The sequence below is a fragment of the Balaenoptera ricei genome, chromosome 1 (assembly GCF_028023285.1).
Source record: "Balaenoptera ricei isolate mBalRic1 chromosome 1, mBalRic1.hap2, whole genome shotgun sequence".
Lineage (NCBI taxonomy): Eukaryota > Metazoa > Chordata > Mammalia > Artiodactyla > Balaenopteridae > Balaenoptera > Balaenoptera ricei.
This window is the reverse complement of record NC_082639.1, coordinates 52,889,241-52,911,774: the sequence shown is the minus strand read 5'-3', so window position 1 is coordinate 52,911,774 and position 22,534 is coordinate 52,889,241. Positions and strand designations below refer to the sequence as shown.

General features: G+C 36.2%; 1 protein-coding gene across 12 annotated transcripts in view; it reads right to left on the bottom strand.

Annotated features, from left to right (window-relative positions):
* The window catches only part of PATJ (PATJ crumbs cell polarity complex component), a 352,223-nt gene that overhangs the window by 319,194 nt on the left and 10,495 nt on the right, over window positions 1-22,534 (bottom strand). For all 12 annotated transcript variants that reach the window (XM_059923762.1, XM_059923772.1, XM_059923791.1 and 9 more), the window contains exons 2-7: window positions 21,544-21,600; window positions 21,279-21,445; window positions 19,431-19,625; window positions 17,966-18,105; window positions 12,484-12,679; window positions 10,354-10,482 (exon numbers count right to left, since the gene is read on the bottom strand). In XM_059923762.1, coding sequence (XP_059779745.1) covers window positions 10,354-10,482; window positions 12,484-12,679; window positions 17,966-18,105; window positions 19,431-19,625; window positions 21,279-21,445; window positions 21,544-21,565 — 849 coding nt within the window. In that variant the 5' untranslated portion in view covers window positions 21,566-21,600. The remainder of the gene's footprint in view (window positions 1-10,353; window positions 10,483-12,483; window positions 12,680-17,965; window positions 18,106-19,430; window positions 19,626-21,278; window positions 21,446-21,543; window positions 21,601-22,534) is intronic.

Below are 22,534 nucleotides of genomic sequence, written 5' to 3'. Positions count from 1 at the left end.
GAGCAACTAAGCCCGTGCATCAAAACTACTGAGCTTGAGCTCTAGAGCCCATGAGCCACAACTACTGAGCCCACGTGCCACAACTACTGAAGCCTGCGTGCCTAGAGCCCGTGCTCCACAACAAGAGAAGCCATGACAATGAGAAGCCCGCGCACTGCAACGAAGAGTAGCCCCCGCTCACCGCAACTAGAGAAAGCCTGTGCACAGCAACGAAGACCCAACACAGCCAAATATAAATAAATAAATAAATTTATTTTTAAAAAAAGAACCGATGGGAGCATTACCAGGGGGTCAGCAGTATAGAGCATCTGCTCTGAGCCAGGGGGAAGGGAAGTCATTGGAGGGTTTTGAGCAGTGGAGTGACATGATCTGACTTATTTTTAACAAGATCACTCCAGCCTCTGTGCTGAAAATAGACTAAAGGAGAGAAAACAATAGAAGCAGAGATACCAGTTGGGAGGCTAATGCAATAATCTAGAAAGAGACAACAAGAGCCTGGACTAGGTTAGCAGTTGGGGTGTTGAGAAGTGAGATTCTAGATGTATTTCTAATGAACTGTCAACAGGCTCTGCTGATAGCTTCTACATGGGGTGTGAGGGGAAAATGGAATCAAAACTCTAAGGTTTTAGCCTAAGCAGCTGAAAAGATAGAGTTGCTATTGAGATTAAAAAAAAAAAAAAAAAAGACTACAGAGGAACAGGTGTGTGGCAACAGAAATCAGGAGTTCAGTTTTAGAGATGTCTACACTGAGATGCCTATTAGACATTGCAAGTGGATATATCAGATACACAGCTGGATATACAAGTCTGGAGTTCAGGAGAGAAGTCCAGACTACACATTTAAATTTGGGAGTCATGAGCATATAGAAGGTATTTAACATCATGACTCTGGATGAGTTTAGAGGAAGGATATGCTATCTTCTGTTTCTTAAGCTGGTGATATATATATGGGTAATCATTACTATTATTATTATTATTTAAAACGGTCTATTTCTTAAACTGGATTATAGGTACATTGGTGATTATTATTATTATTATTTAAAATGTGCACAGACATTATATATACTTTTATATGTTTGTATATTTCACTCATGGAAAAGTTTAAAACGTAATACATCAAAAAGTATATCAGTTCCATTCTACCTTTGTTTGTGAAATTTTTGAATAGCTGATCCACTGCATTTTCACTAAATTTGTTTCATCAGAAAGTCTGAATTCTCTTTACTTATCTTTACTACAATATATTAAAGATTCCAAAATGTAAACAGAACCACTTATGAAAAATTACACCACCAGAGCACTTTACAGGATGAAAAAATCACTTTTCATATATCATCTCTTTCAGTGAAGTACAGCTTTAAAATGAGAAAACCGAGATTCAAAAAGGTTGCTGAATTGACCAAGATCACAAAGCTAGTAAGTGGCAGAGCCAAAGTTCAACCCAAGTTGTGTCACTGAAGACCTGTTCTTATTTAGTCATTTGTCTTATACTTTGATATCTCCAAAGTAATATCAGTAGGTAATAACCTGTTTCCTATTCTCCAAGAAATTTCCTACAACTGTTAAAAAGCTTGAAATAAAATGAAGATGAAAATAGATATTTTGCACCTGGGAGAGAAGGACAACCTGAGAATAGAGCCATGACCACTGGGTTAGTACAGTTCTAAGCTTCATATTCCTGGCTTCAGGAGGCACCATCTGTAAGTTCCAGATGGAACTCAGAAGAAAAAAAGTGGAAAGGAAGGGAGGGAGGGAGGGAGGGAAAGGAGCAAAAGAGAGAGGGCCTTAAAACTAAAAGTCTATTCCCCATCCTTCCTTTTCTCCAATTTTGCAGAAACCTGTATGAAAGAAGGTATTAGATCAAAACAGTGAGTAGAAAACTATATGCTTTGTTGTGAATTCTGCAGAAGGCACTAGAAGCTACTGCAAGCAAAGAGGAGCCGTGAAACAGAAATGCAATTCAAGTCAGAAACATTTGGAAAGACTTAGAAAGATGCAAGGAAGAAATTATTGTGGAAAAAGGAACAAAGAATTGCTGGATTTCTACTTTAAGCATTGATAATTTGATGTTCTATTTTTATCAATGCAACAAACTTGAAACAAAACAAACAACTACTTAAGAGACAGTCAAGTGTTCATGATGAAAAATAAGGGTAAGATGCCTCTGTGAATAAACCATTCTTGAACAGAATTTTGGCCTGACCACAGAATAAAGAATATGGCGAGTGTTTTCATACTTGGCTTGGACAAAGGACATTTTACTGTAAGTACAGAGTCACCTCCTAAGCACTATTTTTTTCCTATATTACCTCAACTCGATTTAAAATGATGTAGATAATTTGCACCTGTCCCTGAAAGTCAAACATTTTCTTATTCCAGAAAAACAGGTGTTCTAAGGTATTCATAAGTGCAAAACAATCATAATCAGATTGATAGGAAAGATACCAAAATGACAGCTAGCTTTTAAAAGTCCAGCAGCCCCAAACATTGCATTTTACTGATACTTTCTGATCAATATTCTCCTTTCATAACCTGTCTACTGTGGAAGGAAACTAAAAGGTATAGAGTCCTTTTTGTTCTTTAACAGAAATCATAAGTCAATGATAGCCAACAAATAGCTATGCCAAGATTCAAAGTCATAGCATGCTAATCAAACAGTGAAATATAAAAGTTTATTAACCCATAGACTCTTTCAAAAGAGAGAAAAAATTATGCATACAGGAAAAGATAGTATGAAAAGCAAAAAATTAAAATAGCTGATGTAACAGGGTAACACACTATTACAGTGAAAACACTAACATTATCATTCATATAGTTTTTTTTTAAAGAAAAAATACTTTAATCCAAGTTAGCAGTTATTGGCTAAAAAAATTTATTACTCTGCACTTTTAAGTTCTCTGATAGGCTGTTGTAGATTATAATTTCAATTCAAAAAATATCTGAAAACCTAAAGGATTTCAGGCTTGAGCTACAAAAGAAAGAAATCAAATTTGTTTCTCTGAGAATTAAAAAATGGCACCAGATACTTCCAAAACTAATAATGAAATTATTACCACTTCTGATTCCAGGCCATTTCTATCATTGGTCTTTAATCAAAAGGCAAAAGAGAAAAACAAATACCATATGCTAACACATATATATGGAATCTAAAAAAAAAATTAAAAATAAAAAAATGGTTCTGATGAACCTAGGGGCAGGACAGTAATAAAGACTCAGATGTAGAGAATGGACTTGAGGACATGGGGAGGGGGAAGGGTAAACTGGGATGAAGTGAGAGAGTAGCATTGACATATATGCACTACCAATGTAAAATAGATAGCTAGTGAGGAGCAGCTGCATTGCAGGGGGAGATCAGCTCGGTACTTTGTGACCACCTAGAGGGGTGGGATAGGGAGGGTGGGAGGGAGATGCAAGAGGGAGGGGATGTGGGGATATATGTATATGTATAGCTGATTCACTTTGTTATACAGCAGAAACTAATACACCACTGCAAAGCAATTATACTCCAATAAAGATGTTAAATAAATAAATAAATAATAAGAATGCACATTAAAAAAAAAGAAAAAAATAAATCAATGTCAACCTCATGGCAAGTGTCTCAGGTTTGAATCTCCAAAGGAAAATAATCCTAATCCTGTATTTTGACCAAAAATCAGTAAATGGATAACTTAGAACCTTGGCTACTTTGATTTGGTATTCTTTTATCTTGACTTCTAATAAGAATATTGCAAGGCTTTTATAAAGATATAACATATGACTAGAACCATAAAAAAATGCTCTTTCCCTCAAGGAATTAAAGGTACTAAGTATAAGTACATCTATCCTATCCTTCTCATATTTCCAGAGCCCTCATCAATGATTTTTAAGGATAAGGAAAAAACCAGTTTATAGACACACTCAAAGCAAAATTACTGGGAATAACCAACTGTTCAGTGGCCTCAAGCTGGGCCTTTATTATTCTAGACTAAAAATTCCTCATAGTCCACGCCTACTCTCCAATCCTTGGTTGGTTCCATTCCTTCTTAGTATTAAAGGTTACTAGATAGGTAATAGGACTCATATTATAATTGCCTAATACCAAAAAGTCAATAATTCATGACAACTTTTAAGTAGGTTGTGCTTTAATAATCACCTTTGGGAGACAACGGGGTAACTCAATGTACCTGATTTCCCTAAAATTCCTCCAGACCACATAAAAGAGATTTCTGCAAAACAAAAAAGTTTTACACTGCCCATATCAATTTATTTAAAAACAAACAAAAAACCAAAAACAAAACAAAACAAAAAACAAAACTTCTAACTGCTGAAAAATTCTGAAATTTTTGCCATAGCTGAACAGAATTCTCAGAAGATGTTTCAGGCACTGTGAACTTTGGAGAGTACCTAAGGATTACAGGTAGATAGGTCTTTGAGCTCCCCTTACACGATACCATATAATTTCCCTATTCAGGGAATTGGCCCTGATTACATTTACTGATTGCTCACTGTAATTAGGTCTCAATAAACATTTCTAAAAAACCCATATAAGTCAATATTTTTCCACTTCATTTACTTTACAACAGTAGAGGCAGTAGACAGCAGAAAGACAAGTAAACGCTTTGGAGTCAGACACACCCAAGTTCAAATCCTGGCACTACTTTGATCAAGCTGTAGGGCCATAGGTCAGTTACTGATCCTACCTAAATCTCAGATCCCTCTTAAGTAAGATGGGGATAAATTCCTCTCTCATTGAGTTGTGAGCACTAAACTCAATACTATATGTTTGGGACTTCCCTGGTGGGACAGTGGTTAAGAATCCACCTGCCAATGCAGGGAACACAGGTTCGAGCCCCGGTCCGGGAAGATCCCACAGGCCGCGGAGCAACTAAGCCCGTGCGCCACAACTACTGAGCCTGCGCTCTAGAGCCCAGGAGCCACAACTACTGAAGCCCGCGAGCCACAACTACTGAAGCTCACGCACCTAGAACCCATGCTCTACAAGAGAAGCCACCGCAATGAGAAGCCCACGCACTGCAAGGAAGAGTAGCCCCTGCTCGCCGCAACTAGAGAAAGCCCACGTGCAGTAACAAAGACCGAATGCAGTCAAAAATAAAGTCCATAAATATAATAAATAAATAAATAGCTTAAAAAAATACTATATGTACAAGCTTTAGCCTACGAGCTTCCCTGGTGGCGCAGTGGTTGACAGTCTGCCTGCCGATGCAGGGGACACGGGTTCGAGCCCTGGTCCGGGAAGATTCCAAATGCCGTGGAGCAACTAGGCCCGTGAGCCACAGCTACAGAGCCTGCGCATCTGGAGCCTGTGCTCCCAACAAGAGAGGCCGCGACAGTGAGAGGCCTGCGCACCGCGATGAAGAGTGGCCCCCACTCGCCGCAACTGGAGAAAGCCCTCGCACAGAAACGAAGACCCAACACAGCCAAAAATAAATAAATAAATAAATTTATTTAAAAAAAAAAAAAAAAGCTTTAGCCTAGTGCCTTCCTTACAGCAAGTCCTCAAATGCATCCATTTCTGATACTTCTTTAGGCTCAGTTAGGTATTCTTTGCCCCCTCAACTCTACCCCATATTGACTTATCTGTACACAAAAGGAAATACAAGGGGCTATTTTATGAAACCCTTTTAAATAAGAAATACTGACTTACTTTTCTAACTTTCTGTTATACAATTTTATAGTCTTTAAAGAAAGTAGTATTAGTTAACCCCTTTAGCAGAATGTAGGTATCACTTTATGATCAATCTTAATCACATCTAACTAATGACCTAAGACATCCATATTCCCTTACCGTAAAGATTGCCATGGTCAACAGTGAGCATTAACAGTCAAAATATGAGTACATTTTAATGAAAAGCAATATTCCCTTTAATAATTTTAAAGCTATGATCAGGCTATGTGAGCAACAACTCTAAAGATTTAGCAACAAAGCAGAGTTAGTTGAAGAGATTTTATCTGCCATTTGGCTGGGATGAGGGGAAAAGAGAAGTGAATACTGCTCTGTCCCCTATGTTTAGGTCTCATCATATTCCCTACAGGAAAGGACCAATAGCAATGTTGCTGTTAGAGCTGGCAATTCCCTCATAGGCTTGACCAACCCTGGACAAGTGTACACCAGGAAAATGAAAACATCAGGATCAACTTTGTATAAGTAGATTTAAGCAGTAAATCTAACAGATGTGGGCTCAATCCTGACTTTGTCATTTGTTAGTTGCGTAGCCTTGGGCAATTTCTTAAGTTTCCATATCTATGATTTGTGAATAAAATTTATGACTGTTCTGAGGATTACACGAGAATAATGTGTATTAGGCAGATGACCATATCTGGCATAAACACTCACTTCTCCATTATGACCCTGACAGGCACATGCCCCCCATCCTGAAGACCTGAAACAGTGACAATCCCTTCCAGGAAAGGGTGAAAATCAGACCTGGGCTTTTACCAACAGTGCCACAAAGGGAAACTCTGCACATCATATTCTTCTTGTGAAAATTCATAATGTACATTAATGTACAGGTAAAGAAATCTATTTGATTTTGTTTAACTTGGTGCTTTCCAAATTTATTTGACCCTTTGTTCTTAATAATTACTACTCCACTTTGCATCTTGGAAAATGCTACTATAGCAAATAAGTCTATTACAATTGTTAAAGGAGGGGGGTTGGGGTGAGAAAAAACGCCAAAATACTCCACAATATCTCATCCCTTTCCAGGTTTCAAAAATTTTCAAAAAAATCCTTAAAGATTATTACTTGTTTTGTGCTGCAGATGTCTTTTGAAGACCCCATAACAAGCATTCTCAACCTTTTTGGTCTCAGAACTCCTTTACATTCTTAAAAATAATTGAGGATGGAGGAATAGGGATTACAAAAGGGCACATGAAATCTTTGTGGGTCATGGATATGTTCTTGACTGTAGTGACAGATGGTATCATGGTTAAATTTTATGTGTCACCTTGGGTAAGCTCTGGTGCCCAGTTGTTTGGTCAAACACTAGTTTAGATGTTACTGTGAAGGTACTCTGTCGATGTAATTAATATCTACAATCAGTTGACTTTAAGTAAAGAATGTTACCCTTGATAACATGGATAGGCTCCATCTAATCAGCTGAAGACTTTATGAGCAAAAACTGAGGTTTCCTGGAAAAGGAATTCTGCCTTAAAACTATAACAGAAACCCTGCCAACTTGCCCTACAAATTTCAGAGTCCAGACTTTAATGTCAACTCTTGCCTGAGTTTCCAGCCTGCTGGTCTGCCCTACAGATTTCAGACTCGCCAGCAAACATGCCAAATTGTATACTTTACATATGTGCAATTTATTGTCTGTCAATTTTATCTCAAAAATTACTGAGATCTCAGAGCTTTTGTTTATGTAGTTCTCTCTGTTGATATCTGCTGATATCAACTGAATTGGGAAACAGCACTGAGAAACTTTTTAAATATTTAAGATATGTAATATATTAATATATACTTTTTACATATTGATATTTTTTTTAATTTTAAAAAGTTATGTTTTCTAAAACAAAAAAATTGTGAGAAGAGTGGTATTCTTAAAGAAATTGTTACAAATCTCTTTAATATCTGACTTAAAAGAAGACAGCTGAATTTTCATATCTGCTTCAGCATTCAGTATATTGCAATATGTTGCTTTGGTTGAAGTATATAAAGAAAATCTGGTCTCAATCAGATATATATTTGGAAAATGGGGGAGTATTTCAATAGCCCTTTCAGCCCATTCTTTGATAACACACCAAAACATGACAAGTGGTGATTTCTTAAAGATCAGTTAAAAACTGATTTCTTAAAAATCAGTTGCAATGTGGAATCTGAAACAACATCAACAAACTTTCAGATACTGTTTCATTAAAATCTATTGATCAATCTTGAATTCTGAATGGATTTTTTTACCTATATATTATTTTGCCATACTACACATTGATCTTCAGAAAATACTGATTCCTAGAGTTATGCAGATTTTCTAAATACTGACATATAACATTATACAATATCAAAAAAAATCATATTTATTAATATCACCAACAATCTAATCAGAGAAGTATTTAAATATTGGATAATTTCAAGCTTATGGTAAAACACAAACTTTTCCAAAATTCTAATTTTTGCTTGAAAGTTCAAATTTTATCATCAGCAACAAATGCTGTCAGTTGTTTTTCCTTGAGGTAACAGGCTCACTTCATTCGTTTCAAGGAACTGTCTACCAAATAACCAAGTCTGAATAATCATAATTTTTCTGTCAGTTATCCTTTCAAAAATAAAAATGGTATTCTAGATTGGTGGCTGCCAGAGGCAGGGGGTGGCGGGAGGGCAAAATGGGTGAAGAAGATCAAAAGGTACAAATTTTCAGCTATAAAATAAGTAAATCATAGGGATATAAACCACAGCATGGTGACTGTAGTTAACAGTACTGTACTGTATACCTGAAAGTTGCTAAGAGTGTAGATCTCAAAAGTTCTTATCACGGGGCTTCCCTGGTGGTGCAGCGGTTGAGAATCCGCCTGCCAATGCAGGGGACACGGGTTCGAGCCCTGGTCTGGGAAGATCCCACATGCCGCGGAGCAACTGGGCCCGTGAGCCACAACTACTGAGCCTGCGTGTCTGGAGCCTGTGCTCCGCAACAAGAGAGGCCGCGATAGTGAGAGGCCTGCGCACCGCGATGAAGAGTGGCCCCCGCTCGCCGCAACTAGAGAAAGCCCTCGCACAGAAACGAAGACCCAACCAGCCAAAAAAAAAAAAAAGTTCTTATCACAAGAAAAAAAAATTTCTAACTATGAGGAAATGGATGTTAACTAGACACGTTGTGGTGATCATTTCATAATATATGGAAATATCAAATCATTATGCTGTAATCCTGAAACTAAAATAATGCATTTCCAAAAAATTAGATCTCAGAAACTTTTGGGAAAAAAGCAAAAAATAAAAAATAAATTTAAAAAATTAAAATGCTGTTCCATATTAAAACATGGCTAGTTTGTCTCACAAATGTTTTCCCTCAAGAAAACCGCCATACTTCAGTACATGACAGAAGTGCTATACGGTACATCCGATTTTGTCACACGGTATTAAAAAGACATGCGCTCAAAGGTCATATTTACTTAAATTCGTTTTTATTGCACTTTCTTAAGTGAGATTGGCATTGTTGCTGTTGCAGAAGAATGCAATGACTACTAGCACAGTTGTGTGCCACTGCCCTGTGTCACACAAAGGCACCAGCAGGTTTAGCCTACCACTGCTTGCGTGCCATCAGTGCAAACGTCAACATGGTGAAAGGGCTAATACATCTTACTATTATTATGTAAGTTGTTTTGATCTTGTACACCCCCTGCAAAAGACTCAGGGACCCACAGACAAAACTCTGAGAGCCATTATGCTAAATAAATACACTTAGCTGCTGAAAGGATAATAGGAATATTAATAGCTCCACAATTTGTATAAGGTAGAGCAACCTTTTTTTTTTTTTTCTTGGCCTGGCCGCATGCCTTGAGGAATCTTAGTTCCCTGACCAGGGATCGAACCTGTGCTCCCTGCAATGGAAGCACAGAGTCCTAACCCAAGGTGGAGCAATCTTGACTAGAAATAGAGAGCTGAGGAACTTGCCTCAAAGCTGCATGTGCACAGCAAGTTCATTTTTACTTTATATGTTTTTTAGAAGGGATAAATTTTTACATGTGACTAGACATTAATCATTAAAATTTACAAATCATTCTGATTATCATGGACAGTCTATATAATATGAACTCATTACTGTATTAAGTAGCTTCAAATTTCTAAACTACTTTTTAAAAACTCAATGTAGTATTTAACATTTTCTTCAACATAAAACTAAGCAGAAACAGTTGATAAGTTTTAAAATGGCCCACTTTCAGTTTGAACACTGCTAAATAATGAAGGGTAGTATTTTTATTTATAATGCCAGAAATTTGTAATTCTAGTGAAATTTACCACAAACAATATTGAGATAAAAGTTTGTAATCGCTGTACCATCTGATTTTAACATTTAGGACCTTGAAAGATACACTGGGAGAAAATAATATAGATATTCAGAATACAATACCCATTAATGATTCCTTTCAATAAAAAATATTGTCTTTTGAAAAAATCAAGATGACTGTCAATCACAGGCCAAAAAAAAAAAAACCACCCCCAAAAACGTTGATTTAGGAGCTTTTTAAAATAAAGCAGAGTGAGTGTATATTAACACTTATAGAAAAAAACATATTTAGCTATACTTAAATTCTGGTCATGGAAACATATATCCTAGTAACCCATGTTATAAAATTACATTTCAAGCCATACAATTTAAATTGTAAAAAACCAAAATTAAATCAAAGAAGGTCAACTTACTCGATCTGCTAATCCTCCAGGAACTATAGTCCTCACAACTACACCACTCGATTTTCCTCCAACTATTCCAAAACCTAATCCAGAGCCATCATTAATGAGCTCAACATCTTCAATACGGCCCCAACGAACCTACAAATTTATAGCAAGTAAGAAGCAAAGTGTTAGCAAAGCACATACATTCATCGCTTACCAATACAGTAATTACTAAGGTAACAGGTAGACAAAAAATTTAATATTCATACAATTAATCAAGTCAACTTTCTAGAGGCTCAGAGATACGTAAAGATGATCATATGGTCCCTGCCTTTACAGATTTTATAATCCGATAGAGAGATAAACTAAAACATAAACAATTAAAATATAAGACAGAATATTGGACCATAGGACACTGTAGCTCTAAGAGGACAGAAACACACTGTCTCATTCCCCAATCTATGCCTGATACCTAGCACAGTGCCAAGCACCTAGTAGAAACCAATAAATACGTGTTTATCTGAATTAAAAGAGAATCATAAAATATTATAAAGATGGGAGGAATGTAGAGACAAGAGGTCAAATCCAATGAAAACTTATGGAAAGCTTCAAGGAAAAGGTAGCATTTTAATTGCTCTACAGAGAAAAAAGACATTCAAGCAAAAGGGAAATTTAAGAGCAAAGCTAGGCTCAGATAAGTGGGCATAACTGAAGGTTTTAGAAGAGGGAACAACAGGAACAAAGCAGTGGTTTAGAAAGATTAATCTAGCAGCAATGTGAAGCATGCGATTGTGAGGACAGAGTGACCAGAATAATTGAAGAGACTCTGATGAAGGAGAGGAAAGGCAGGCCTAACTGAAGATATTAGCAATAGGATTATACAAATCAGACTAAGAGACATAAGCGTTTTTCCTCTACTAGCAGGCTCCATCAGAAGTACGCATTAAATTCACATAATGCGCCTGCAGAGCAAAAGTCTCCCCCTCAAGACATCAGGGCATACTTACTACTTAGTTCTTCTATTACACTAAATTGGAAAGTTACTATGCAATGTTAAAATAACCAGAGATATTGGGACTATTTAATAAATTCACACCTGGAACAACACCTAGTATCCAGGAAGCAACAATGTTTGCTAAAAATGCCTAAATTAGGGACAGCAATTAATATTCATAGAGTATTTATTCTGCCCTAGGCACTGTGTTTTGCTCTTCACATGCATTCTCACTTAATCCTCACAACATCTCTGTGAACTAGACACTGTTATCAGTTCCAAGCAACAGATGAGAAAACTGAGGTATGGAGAAGTCAAGGCATCTGCCCAGTAAGACTCAGCTACAAAGTAAGAAGTGGACCTGAACCCACCTTAGCCTGACTCCAGAGTCCTTGTTCTTAACCACTATGCTAAGCAACTTCCCACTTTGTTCATTCTATTTATTATGTAAATTGTGCTATATAAACATTACTGATTACAACAGGGAAAATGTCTATACATTAGTGTTGTGACCTTGTACTGTACCCAGTCTGTTTTTTCTTTTGTCCAATGAATGGAAATTAAATAAATCAGCTAGCACTTAGTGTTATAAGAAAATAAGATTTATTAGCTTGCATTTTGAAGATGCAGGCCAAAATCTGTAAATGTTACAAAGCAAGTTTAAAGACTCCCAAAGGAACATAAACTTTTATTCTTTTAAATTGTTCAGTATACATCCTTACATGAAAAGAAGAAAAACTTCTATAATTGTGCAGTATCCATAATCTAGTCATAAACACCCAATATAATTTTAAAAAATGTTTTTGAAACAAATAACCAAATCTTAATTTAAAAACTCAATAGTAAATCTCTAATAAAAACTCCCAGCTTAATTAAGTGGTTACATCACCAGGGAATTCCTTCCATCACCAAATTACACCCAATACTACAATTTGCCCTCTATATTAAATAATAATCTTAAACAAGGAGAATCATAGGACACTGAAAAAACAAAACAAAACCCCCCATGAAATATCTTGTTTAACATGCTAACGCTGCATTTGGAGATATAATTATCTTTCTTGAACTACGACAAATAAAACGACATTTTCTAAATGTCTTTACACTTCTTAAAATCAAAGGCGTAACTCAAAATTAAGTGTTTTTCCAAATTTGCAACTCACTGTTTCAGGCAGATTTGCATCAGTTAGGCTGGTAGAAGTGCTGCTTTTTGTGTGGACTGGTTCCCTGGCCACAACCAGATGCAAAGATCCAGTGGTTTGTTGTAACAATGCAATTGCTTGCTGGTGGGAAATGTTCTGATCCAGTGGTGTGTGATTAATAGCCAATATTTGGTCATTTTCCTTTAACCTTTGATCCCTTGATGAAATAAGAAAATTTTAAGTGACATAATAGCCTGATTCTTAAAATCTACTATTCAGGTAGTTTATATGTTATGGTACTACTTCACTTAGTACATTTACTGAAATATTTAATTGTATAATACAAAAGAGCTCTTCAGACTGCTTTTCATTAAAGCACTTATTAACTAATTAACCAATTAAGTAGTGCATCCCTACACACACACATTTTAAAAGCCATATGGCTAGAAAAATAAGCAAAAACAATGTATAGGGCCCCATTGCTAAGGTTTTACAAGTATGGACATTGTCCTCATTGTGGCACCAAACCTGTACTCCTGAACCCCTTCCAATCTGACTTCTGCGTGTACCATACAGGGCTATATGTTCATCAATAACCTCCTCTCTAACAGATTCATCCCATCCCCATTGTCCTTTACTTCTCCAACATTTGTCAACAGAGGCCAAACTCTCTATGAAAATCAATAGAGATTATTTCCAAATCTGTATCTGAGCCCTTCTCTCTGTCCCAATCACAAATTTCCCAACTGCTAACCAAAGTAAAAAGGATTTTTTAGAAGAAATTTTTAAAAGAAATTAGCAAAATCTTAAGAAAAAAAGTACTATTATAGTTAATATTTACTGAGCACTTATTATGAGCTAGGAACTGTGCTAAATGCTTTATAGGCATTATCTCCTTTATTCCTCACAATCACCTTTTAAAGTACTTAGTTAAATTTGATGTGCAGGAAATTAAAGCAAGCTTAGCATCTTATCTAAGTAGTCTGACTCTAAACCCGACTACCTGACAGTAGTCTCACTCTTTAACTTCTTAAAGTGCATACTAAGAGTAGGATTTACTCTGGTTTGCTGTATTTGACTTCATTATCTCCTATACACCCCTCCTGCTCTTCCTGTTTCTTCATTATCCCACAATTCTTTCTTATCTTTCTTTATCTCTCTTGCACCACCCATCTCCTCCTTTCCATTCCCAATGTCAACCATCCAATTGAGATCCTTATCGAATACCTAAAACCTAACTTGTAAAATTCCTCAAGGTTTATTTTTCTAGGCTCTCTTCATGCTAGTATTCCCCAACTGGAAAGTATATAATGATTATCTATAGTTGTTGACCAATAAGGAGAGAGTCAAAGGAAAGAAAACAAACTCTTGTCATGACTATTTTATAAAAGAATATCTTTAACCTTCAATATAAAAAAATCTCCCTGAGAAGGGATTCATCTCAGAACAGAGAAGTCTAACTCATAAATTTAGAATTATGAAAATTCCATTATATTGCCCTTATTTTTTCTCAGGTCACGGCAGATTCAGCAAAACTTTATCATGGACCAGAATTTGGTTAACTTCTGACCTCTAGGATACAATGTAAACTTGGTTGGTATTCAGAGGTCTCTACATTTGGCCCCAAAGTACTCTTCCAACTTGGCTTCCTCCCTATATAAACCTCTTTTCCAACTATCCTGATTTACTCTTTCCCTCTCAAACATGTCTGGTATTTCCTGCTTTTGTGTAAATGGTTTTCTCCATCTCTAATGCCCTTCCACTCTGCTCAGCCAAATTCAATCCACCCTCCACGTTGCAACTGAGTGTCTCGTCTCTGTCTCTCTCTCCCTTCATCACTTACCTCATTATCATGGTGCTCTGAGCCACTTGTTTATCATTCACTGACCATCCATTTATACTAAGTATGCTGTCCATAGAGCTAACTATATCCTTCCCTGTTAGATTTTAAGTTTTCTGAGGACAGGGATTCAGACATTTCAGATTCTCCTTTGGAACTAACAAGTTGGATATTTCAATTTTTTATGCCAAAATTGTGGGTGGCTCTCACAATAGATCATGTTGCATTAAAAATGTTGCTCATATATCTTTTTATGACTATTAGGAAAGGCTTATGTTATATTAGAAAATAAGAATGATATAAAATTGCATATATTCTAAGACATTGTCTTTATAAAAAGAAAACATTCTAGGAAATTCCCTGGCTGTCTAGTGCTTAGGACTCCACGCTTTCACTGCTGTGGGCCGGGTTCAATTCCTGGTTGGGGAATTAAGATCTCACAAGCTGCACAGCACGGCCAAAAACAAAAGAAGAAGAAAAGAAAAGAAAAGAAAACTTTCTAGGGACTTCCCTGGTGGCACAGTGGTTAAGACTCCACGCTCCCAATGCAGGGGGCCTGGGTTTGATCCCTGATAGGGGAACTAGATCCCATGTGCATGCCGCAACTAAGAGTTCACATGCCACAACTAAGGAGCCCACCTGCTGTGACTAAGACCTGACGCAACCAAATGAACAAACAAAAAAAAAACCTTTCTAATGTATTTCCTATAGTTGTCTCAGGGTGGTCAAAGTCCAAGAGCTTTTTTTTGGGGGGGGGCGGGGTAATTATATTTCTATATTTTATATTATAGGAATGTATTATTTTCATAATGATTTTCATCATTTTGAAATATATATTTTTAAAATTGCGAAAGTTGCTTGTGAACTTTTCCCTAGTCCTAAAGAAACTGCTTTGTTTTTTTTTTTTTAAGAAACATTATTCTTTTAAAGGAGGAAAGAGAAAGAGTAGTTGTATTCTTTGCCAGGCAAAGAGGGAACACAGGAGGCTAGCACCTTCAAAAACTGTGCCAAGAAACATTTATTTTTAAATGTGACCAGTACAGGACAATATCCAGGAATACCTTCCATTTTCCCATCTCCTACATTGTCCTTTCTCTAACTTCATCACCTAAATTCCTATTCACAGCTTGTTCATTAAGGGAAATTTCTTAATTAATCCCAAATGAATAAGTTACTCTTAAAACTTTTTAACCTTGATATAACTCATTTTGCATAAGTCAGTCCTTAATTTACTCACACTCAAATTTTCTATTTTCTGGGAATCAATCTATTTTAATCTACCTTTCCCTCTACCCAGTAGACTTCTAGAACATCTCATTTCTTTCCAGTTAGTATCTGCCTAGGAAATATAAACTCAACCCAAAATAAACAAGCTGCAGAGGAGAAGTCTCCTGGAAAATATGATTTTGATGCATTCTAAAGTTGAATAGTATTCATTTTACTGCTACTATTACTTCTAATTTAACTCTCTCATACTATATATATAATTGAATTCACACTTTCCATTCAAGGGGAAACCAGCTCTTGTCTCTCCATTGCAACATTCAGAAATGATGGATTTCCATGACTATGAGAGCCAACAGGGGCTAGGCAAGCTCATAAAATAACACAGTTCTATGTGGAAAGTCCTCAGAAGAAAGGAAGACCATTTAAGATGATCTGGAAGGTCCTGCATGGCTGGCCCCTTCCTCTCTCCAGCCCCTTCTTACACAGCCTTGCACTAAGCTCCCACACCAGGTAAATACCAGACATACTCCAAAGATGGAGTTTACCAGGGCTACCAGTAAAGCGTCTATTCCTCTCCCTGACACCTTCTGCCCTCTGCGGACTCCAGTATCACCTCTCAAATTTCCCTTCAAGCACCACTGCCTATGGGAAGCCACCTGACTCCTTAACCTTGGTCAAGGATCTTTACATACTCAAATATGAAACTCCTCTTTTTGGAAGTGCTTATCTCAATTTGTACTTACAGAACTATTAGTACAGAGTAACTGAGATATAAGAATGGACCACAAAAAGGTTGAAACATTGAAAATACACTAAAAACTACTGAACTGTACACCTTAAAATGGTGACATTTATGTCATGTGAATTATATCTCAATAATGATTTTTAAGTTAAAAAAATTAAAAAGAAAATTTGGGCCAATCAAATTTAAATAGGCTTTTTGTCAAGGGACTTCATAGTATTAAAGAAGCTAATATTAAGTGACTCTAAGTCCAGGTTTACCCTGGATTGTCTAGGTTTGCCAGAATAGTCCTAGTTTATACCTGCTGTCTTAGTGTCATTATTAATGGCACACTCTCTCAACCCCAAAACTGTCCCAACTTGGACAATAAATTATATGATTACCCTAAGTATGTATAACCAATCTCCAAGAACAGGAGTTTCTCAAATATAGTTGACCATTGCTATGGCTCCTCAGAACAAACTTGAGGAAATGCTACATTAGATGGTAGAATAATACAAAGTCATAGAAGTCCATTATTTCTGAACTTTCAGTTGGGGAGACTATAACTCTGATCCCCAAGAATGGATAATGTGAATTCAAAAATATATTATTAACTGAGAAATTTTTTGTAATAGTTATGCTACTGCTGCTAGCTTTCTAACAGGCAACAGTAATATAATGAATGCTGTGCTTTTTAAATGAGTAATAAACTAAAGATCTGAAATCAAATAGAAACAAAATACAAGTCTTGCACACAACCCTTAAAAAAATACAGCCCAAAAAAAAAAAAAAAAAAAAATTACAGCCCAGGCACAAGTGCAATGGGCTGGGGGTAGGCGTGTCACATAGACTTGAGAGGGATTTTCATTGACAATAAGTGAAATAATCAACAGTGTGTTATGACCACCAAAAAAGCTGTTGTAATATCAAGTTTAATAAACAATATAGGACTTCCCTGGTGGCGCAGTGATTAAGAATCCGCCTGCCAACGCAAGGGACGTGGGTTCGAGCCCTAGCCCGGGAAGATCCCACATTCTGCGGAGCAACTAAGCCCGTGCGCCACAACTACTGAGCCTGCGCACCACAACTACTGAAACCTGCGGGCCTAGAGCCCATGCTTCACAACAAGAGAAGCCACCACAATGAGAAGCCCGCGCACTACAATGAAGAGTAGCCCCCGCTCGCTGCAACCAGAGAAAGCCCGTGCGCAGCATTGAAGACCCAACACAGCCAAAAATAAATAAATAATAAATAAATTTTTAAAAAAATTTTTTTAAATAAATAAATAAACAATATAGTATGCAGAATGTGAATTTCAATATGCCTATCTTATTGATCAGACCATAGCTAAAATATCATGTTCAATTGTGAGAGCATGTGATGGAGTAGAAAGAACACTAGCTTTGCCATTGGACAGTCTTGGAATCACATCATGGTTCCAGCATTAATAGCTCTGTGACTATAGGTAAACCATTGAAACTCTGAAACTCAGCATTCTCATCTATAAAATGGACTAATGATACTACTAGCTAGACTGCTGCCACAAGTATATGTGAGAATACCTGCAAAAGGCCTAAAAACTGCATAGGAAGAGAAAATGTTAGCTGCTATTGTTAACTGTTTTGTATGACTTGTTTCTTATTCTCTTTATAATGTTTTCAGAATTGTCAGAAAAAAAATTAGCAAAACACAAAATGAACATCCTTCCTCACCTGCTAGCTATACTCCCTGGCTGCACTTCCTTCACGAAAATGTCGACTTCTCCCAGATTTTGACCTCTGAAGGCCACCACACTGAATCCAAGGCCTCCAGTTGAGGGCCGTTCTATATCTATATATTCAATTTGCCGGCCCTAATGAAGGGGGATTTAAAAAAAAAAAAAAAAGTCAGTGAAGTTTACATTTAACCAACACACCCTTTCCGAAGAACTGAAGTTTCTATTTGTGAATAGCCCTAAAATAACTTCTCCTAAGTCATTTCTAGAAAACCAAATAAACTCAGCATTTCAGAAATAAATTATTTATGGAAATCCTCTCACTTGATTATTTTCAGGAGAACACAAGAGGACATGGGCAGTGTTCTGCAACCTCAGGGAACTGGAGAGGTATTTTCACACTTCATTCACAGTATGAGGTGAATTCCTAGCTGGATGAAAATTCCTGAGAAAAATGTCTTTTCCCACAGTAAATTCTAAATTACTTTGTACACGGAATTTCTCAAATTCTCTTGAAGCAAAATAAATTTTTAAACGAGGAAAATAAATTAGATTTATCAAAAATATACTAGTGTTGAGCCCTAAGTCAGAAGAAGCTGCATTTTTTAGGGTTCTGTTTTTAATTCTATCATGATAAATTAACATTCTATTTTATTAGGTTAATTCAAAAGATTATGGAAAGGCCACCATTCAAATGGGTTTACCTGTGACAAGCAAGTATTTTATTACTTTGGCTAATAATTGCACTTATGACATGAAAACATCATAAATGTAATCAACTAATAAAAGCATCACATAAAAATAACTATTAGTCAAATTAAGGGTATAGAGCAGTAAGATCAAACAAGGAATTAGTTATAGAACATTATTTAACTATTACACCTTAAACAGATTCTTTTTAACTTTCAAACTCAAGTTTCATTTTTTAGGATACTTGTTAGAAGGTATGGTGAACAAACAGAAAACTAACATCCAAAAATTCAACTGTCTATTATTTAATTTTTAATAGGTATTAAGAATAAAATGGATTACTCTTTCAAATGTTTCCCTAGATATTCCAAATTATGTTAGTTCTAACTCCCATTAATTCTTTTTTACATAAAATTTAAAATAGTTTCAAAGGAGTTACATCACTTCTGGTAGACATATTAATTTTCCTCCTATGAGCAAAACCATAAGAATCTTTTTCCTTACAAGTGTACAGATGTGTCAAATTGGAGTCAGTGTCTTGAAAACTCTCCTCACCACACACATGGATATTTTCCTTATGTAATTTTAAACAAATAAATTTCCAACACACATATTAGAAAATAGTATCAATTCCTCCTAACAATATAAAACCACAAGCAAACAAAACACAGACTAACACATTTTAAAGGCAAAAAGAGTGACTGTAGGTTTCTTTTTTAACCTATAATAGGAGAAATAAAACTAAATATTCCCATGACAAGATGTAACTTTACCTGAGCCATCTGTTGCATGACTGAGTTAAAATCTTCATTTCCCAACTTTGGGGTCCAAGGAAACAACCCAGATACAGTCAAGTTATTAGAGGACCTATGGGCATTCCCATTAGTAATGGCACCATCCGTGAACACCAATAAACCTTTCCTAGAAAAATCAAAGTTGGCTGAACAATCTGAGGGTAGATGGCTGAGCTGTTGGAGAAAAAAAAAAAGAGAGAGAAAATTATCAACAGAAACCTATAGACAAAAAATATTTCTATTTATTAAATATTATTTTTGTCCATCACATGAATAATGGAACGCTAAATACATACACACGAAAGAAATAAGATACAGATACATGAATCTGTGTTTATAAGGCTATAAATTTTTTATTTAGTATTACACAAAATGTTTAATTTGTTCTCATTTCCTGCCTTCTACGATTACCTCAAGTTAATAGCATGTTCAACAGCTTATTACACTTCAGATACACAGACACATTCAGTCATATAAACATGCATGTAAGACACTGAGCCTTTTTGCACTTATCTATACATTTCCATGTGGAGAGGCACAAAAGATCTGCAGGTGGTATATAACAAAAATAACTCAGTATTTATTAAGTGCTCGCTATAAGCAAAGTACTATACCAAAACTCTTACATAATATCTCATTTAATCCTTACAATAGCCCTAGGAGATATCCTTATTTCTTTTTGTGAACATAAGAACTGAGGCACACAGGGATTAAGTAACTTGCCCAAGATTAGTAGCAGATGAATTTCAGAGTCACTTAAACACTAATTAAAAAAAAAAAAATTGGGGGAGAATCCAGTAATTATGGAAAAAGGAAAACAGAAGTTAATTTTTAAAATATCATTGGCTGAAATGAGTGCCAACACAATGGAACAAAGGTAACATCAAGAACAAATGTCAACAGGACTTCATAGAAAAAATCAGCACCCGTAGAAACTCTACGAAAACAATGACAGGAAAAAAAATCACGGGGATTTCATAGTTGAATGAATACGATATGATTATTTATATAACAACTGCAAACTATATAAATATAAAAGATTGTTATTATGATGAAGAGGCTGGTTAAGTCCACTCTTAGTCCAGTAACGGTGATTGATTTGTAGTGATCTTTCCCAATTTCTATTCCTACCAACAGCATTCACTGCTGTGATGTACTCATTCCACGATCAGAGAATACAGAAATCTAACCTTCAATATGGGGAGTGCTAAAATTCTGGTATAAATTTTGATCTAAAGACAGAAATTCACAGTAAGACATATGTGCAGAATTTAATCCTTAGTTATACAAAAATCACTTGCTAAATACTTATGGATAGGCATTTTGGTTTATCAGCAAAAAGCATTTTTTTCCAAATTTTAATTTTCACATAACAACTCTGCTACATTATCTTCAATTACATTTAAAATTCTGCCCAAATTTAATCTATAAGATAGCTACTATTCAAGTTCAGCTTCTAGAATAGATGATTTAAAATCAATTTGCCATCCCTGACCCCAAAAGAGAACAACCAAGAGGACAGTTAAAACTCTTAATTTACGTCACTCTAAGCAGAGGTGCTATGAGTCCTGTAATTTTGAAGAAAATGTTGAGAATTCTCAAAGCATCTGACCTTTACATAAATAAGTACAAAAACCATATTCCAAAGCCAAACACAAAATTTATTACCAAAATTTTTAAACTATCCATGCCAATGCAACCCACAGGTCACAAGTCCCAATACAGTCTCTTTGCTGAATTAAGAGTAGACAGTTTGCACCTATCTCCTTCTATATTTCTTTGCTGGTTTGAATATATCAACATGTAAAACCCTGATGGGTAACTTACTTGCCCCTTCAGTTGCTTGATGGACTGTTGAAGAGTGAGTATCTGGTTGAAAAGAGGGCTCTTTAGTGTCTCATAAAACATAGAGAGCTTCTCATTCTGCGAAGTGTCACCCTTCTCCTGCAATTTTATTTTCAAGCGATCAAGAACTTGCAGGACCTGCAATTTATCTTGTTTGAAGAAGGATAATAAGAGTACAAGTTAAATCCTATCTTATATTCCACTTTTGAATAAGTAATTTAGTGATAGAAGTATATATCTAGTTTACCTGTAGCAAGATTTTCAGGCATTATGAATTATTGTCTTCAATCACTTTTAAAGAAACCTAAAGAAAAAATTTTAAATTAAAAAAAAAAAGATTTACCATTAGTGTATACAAGTCTATAGCCCTATAGAAAAATTAAAGAAAACCTCAAGAACATTCTCCATCAAAAGACTTCACTCAGGGCTTCCCTGGTGCCACACTGGTTAAGAATCCGCCTGCCAATACAGGGCACATGGGTTTGAGCCCTGATCCGGGAAGATCCCACATGCCGCGGAGCAACTAAGCCTGTGCACCACAACTACTGAGCCTACGCTCTAGAGCCTGTGAGCCACAACTACTGAAGCCCATGTGCTGCAACTACTGAAGCCCATGTGCTGCAACTACTGAAGGCCGTGCGCCTAGAGCCCGTGCTCTGCAACAAGAGAAGCCACTGCAATGAGAAGCCCCTGTACCACAACAAAGAGTTGCCTCCGCTCACTGCAACCAGAGAAAGCCTGGGCACAGCAACGAGGACCCAACGCAGCCACCCAAAAAAAAAAAAAAACAAGAAACTTCATTTAGGAAATTCAGATTAAAAGCCACTACACAGCCACTAAGATGGCTAAAAACCAAAACAACAGATAATACTAAGCATTGACAAAGATGTGAAGCAACTGGAACTCTGATACGTTGCTAGTAGGAATGTAAAATGGCACAAACACTTTGAATAATTGTTTGGCAGTTTTTTGAAAGTTAAAACTACACTTACTATATGACCCAGCACTTCCACTCCTAAATACTTACCCAAGAGAAATGAAAATGTATGCCTGCAAAAGACTTATAAAAGAATGTTCAGGGAACTCCCTGGAGGTCCAGTGGTTAGGACTTGGCGCTTTCACTGCCGAGGGCCTGAGTCCAATCTCTGGTCAGGGAACTAAGATCCAGTAAGCCACAGGGTTTGGCCAAAAAAACAAAAGGAACAAAAAAAAAAAACAAAAAAGAATGTTCACAGAAT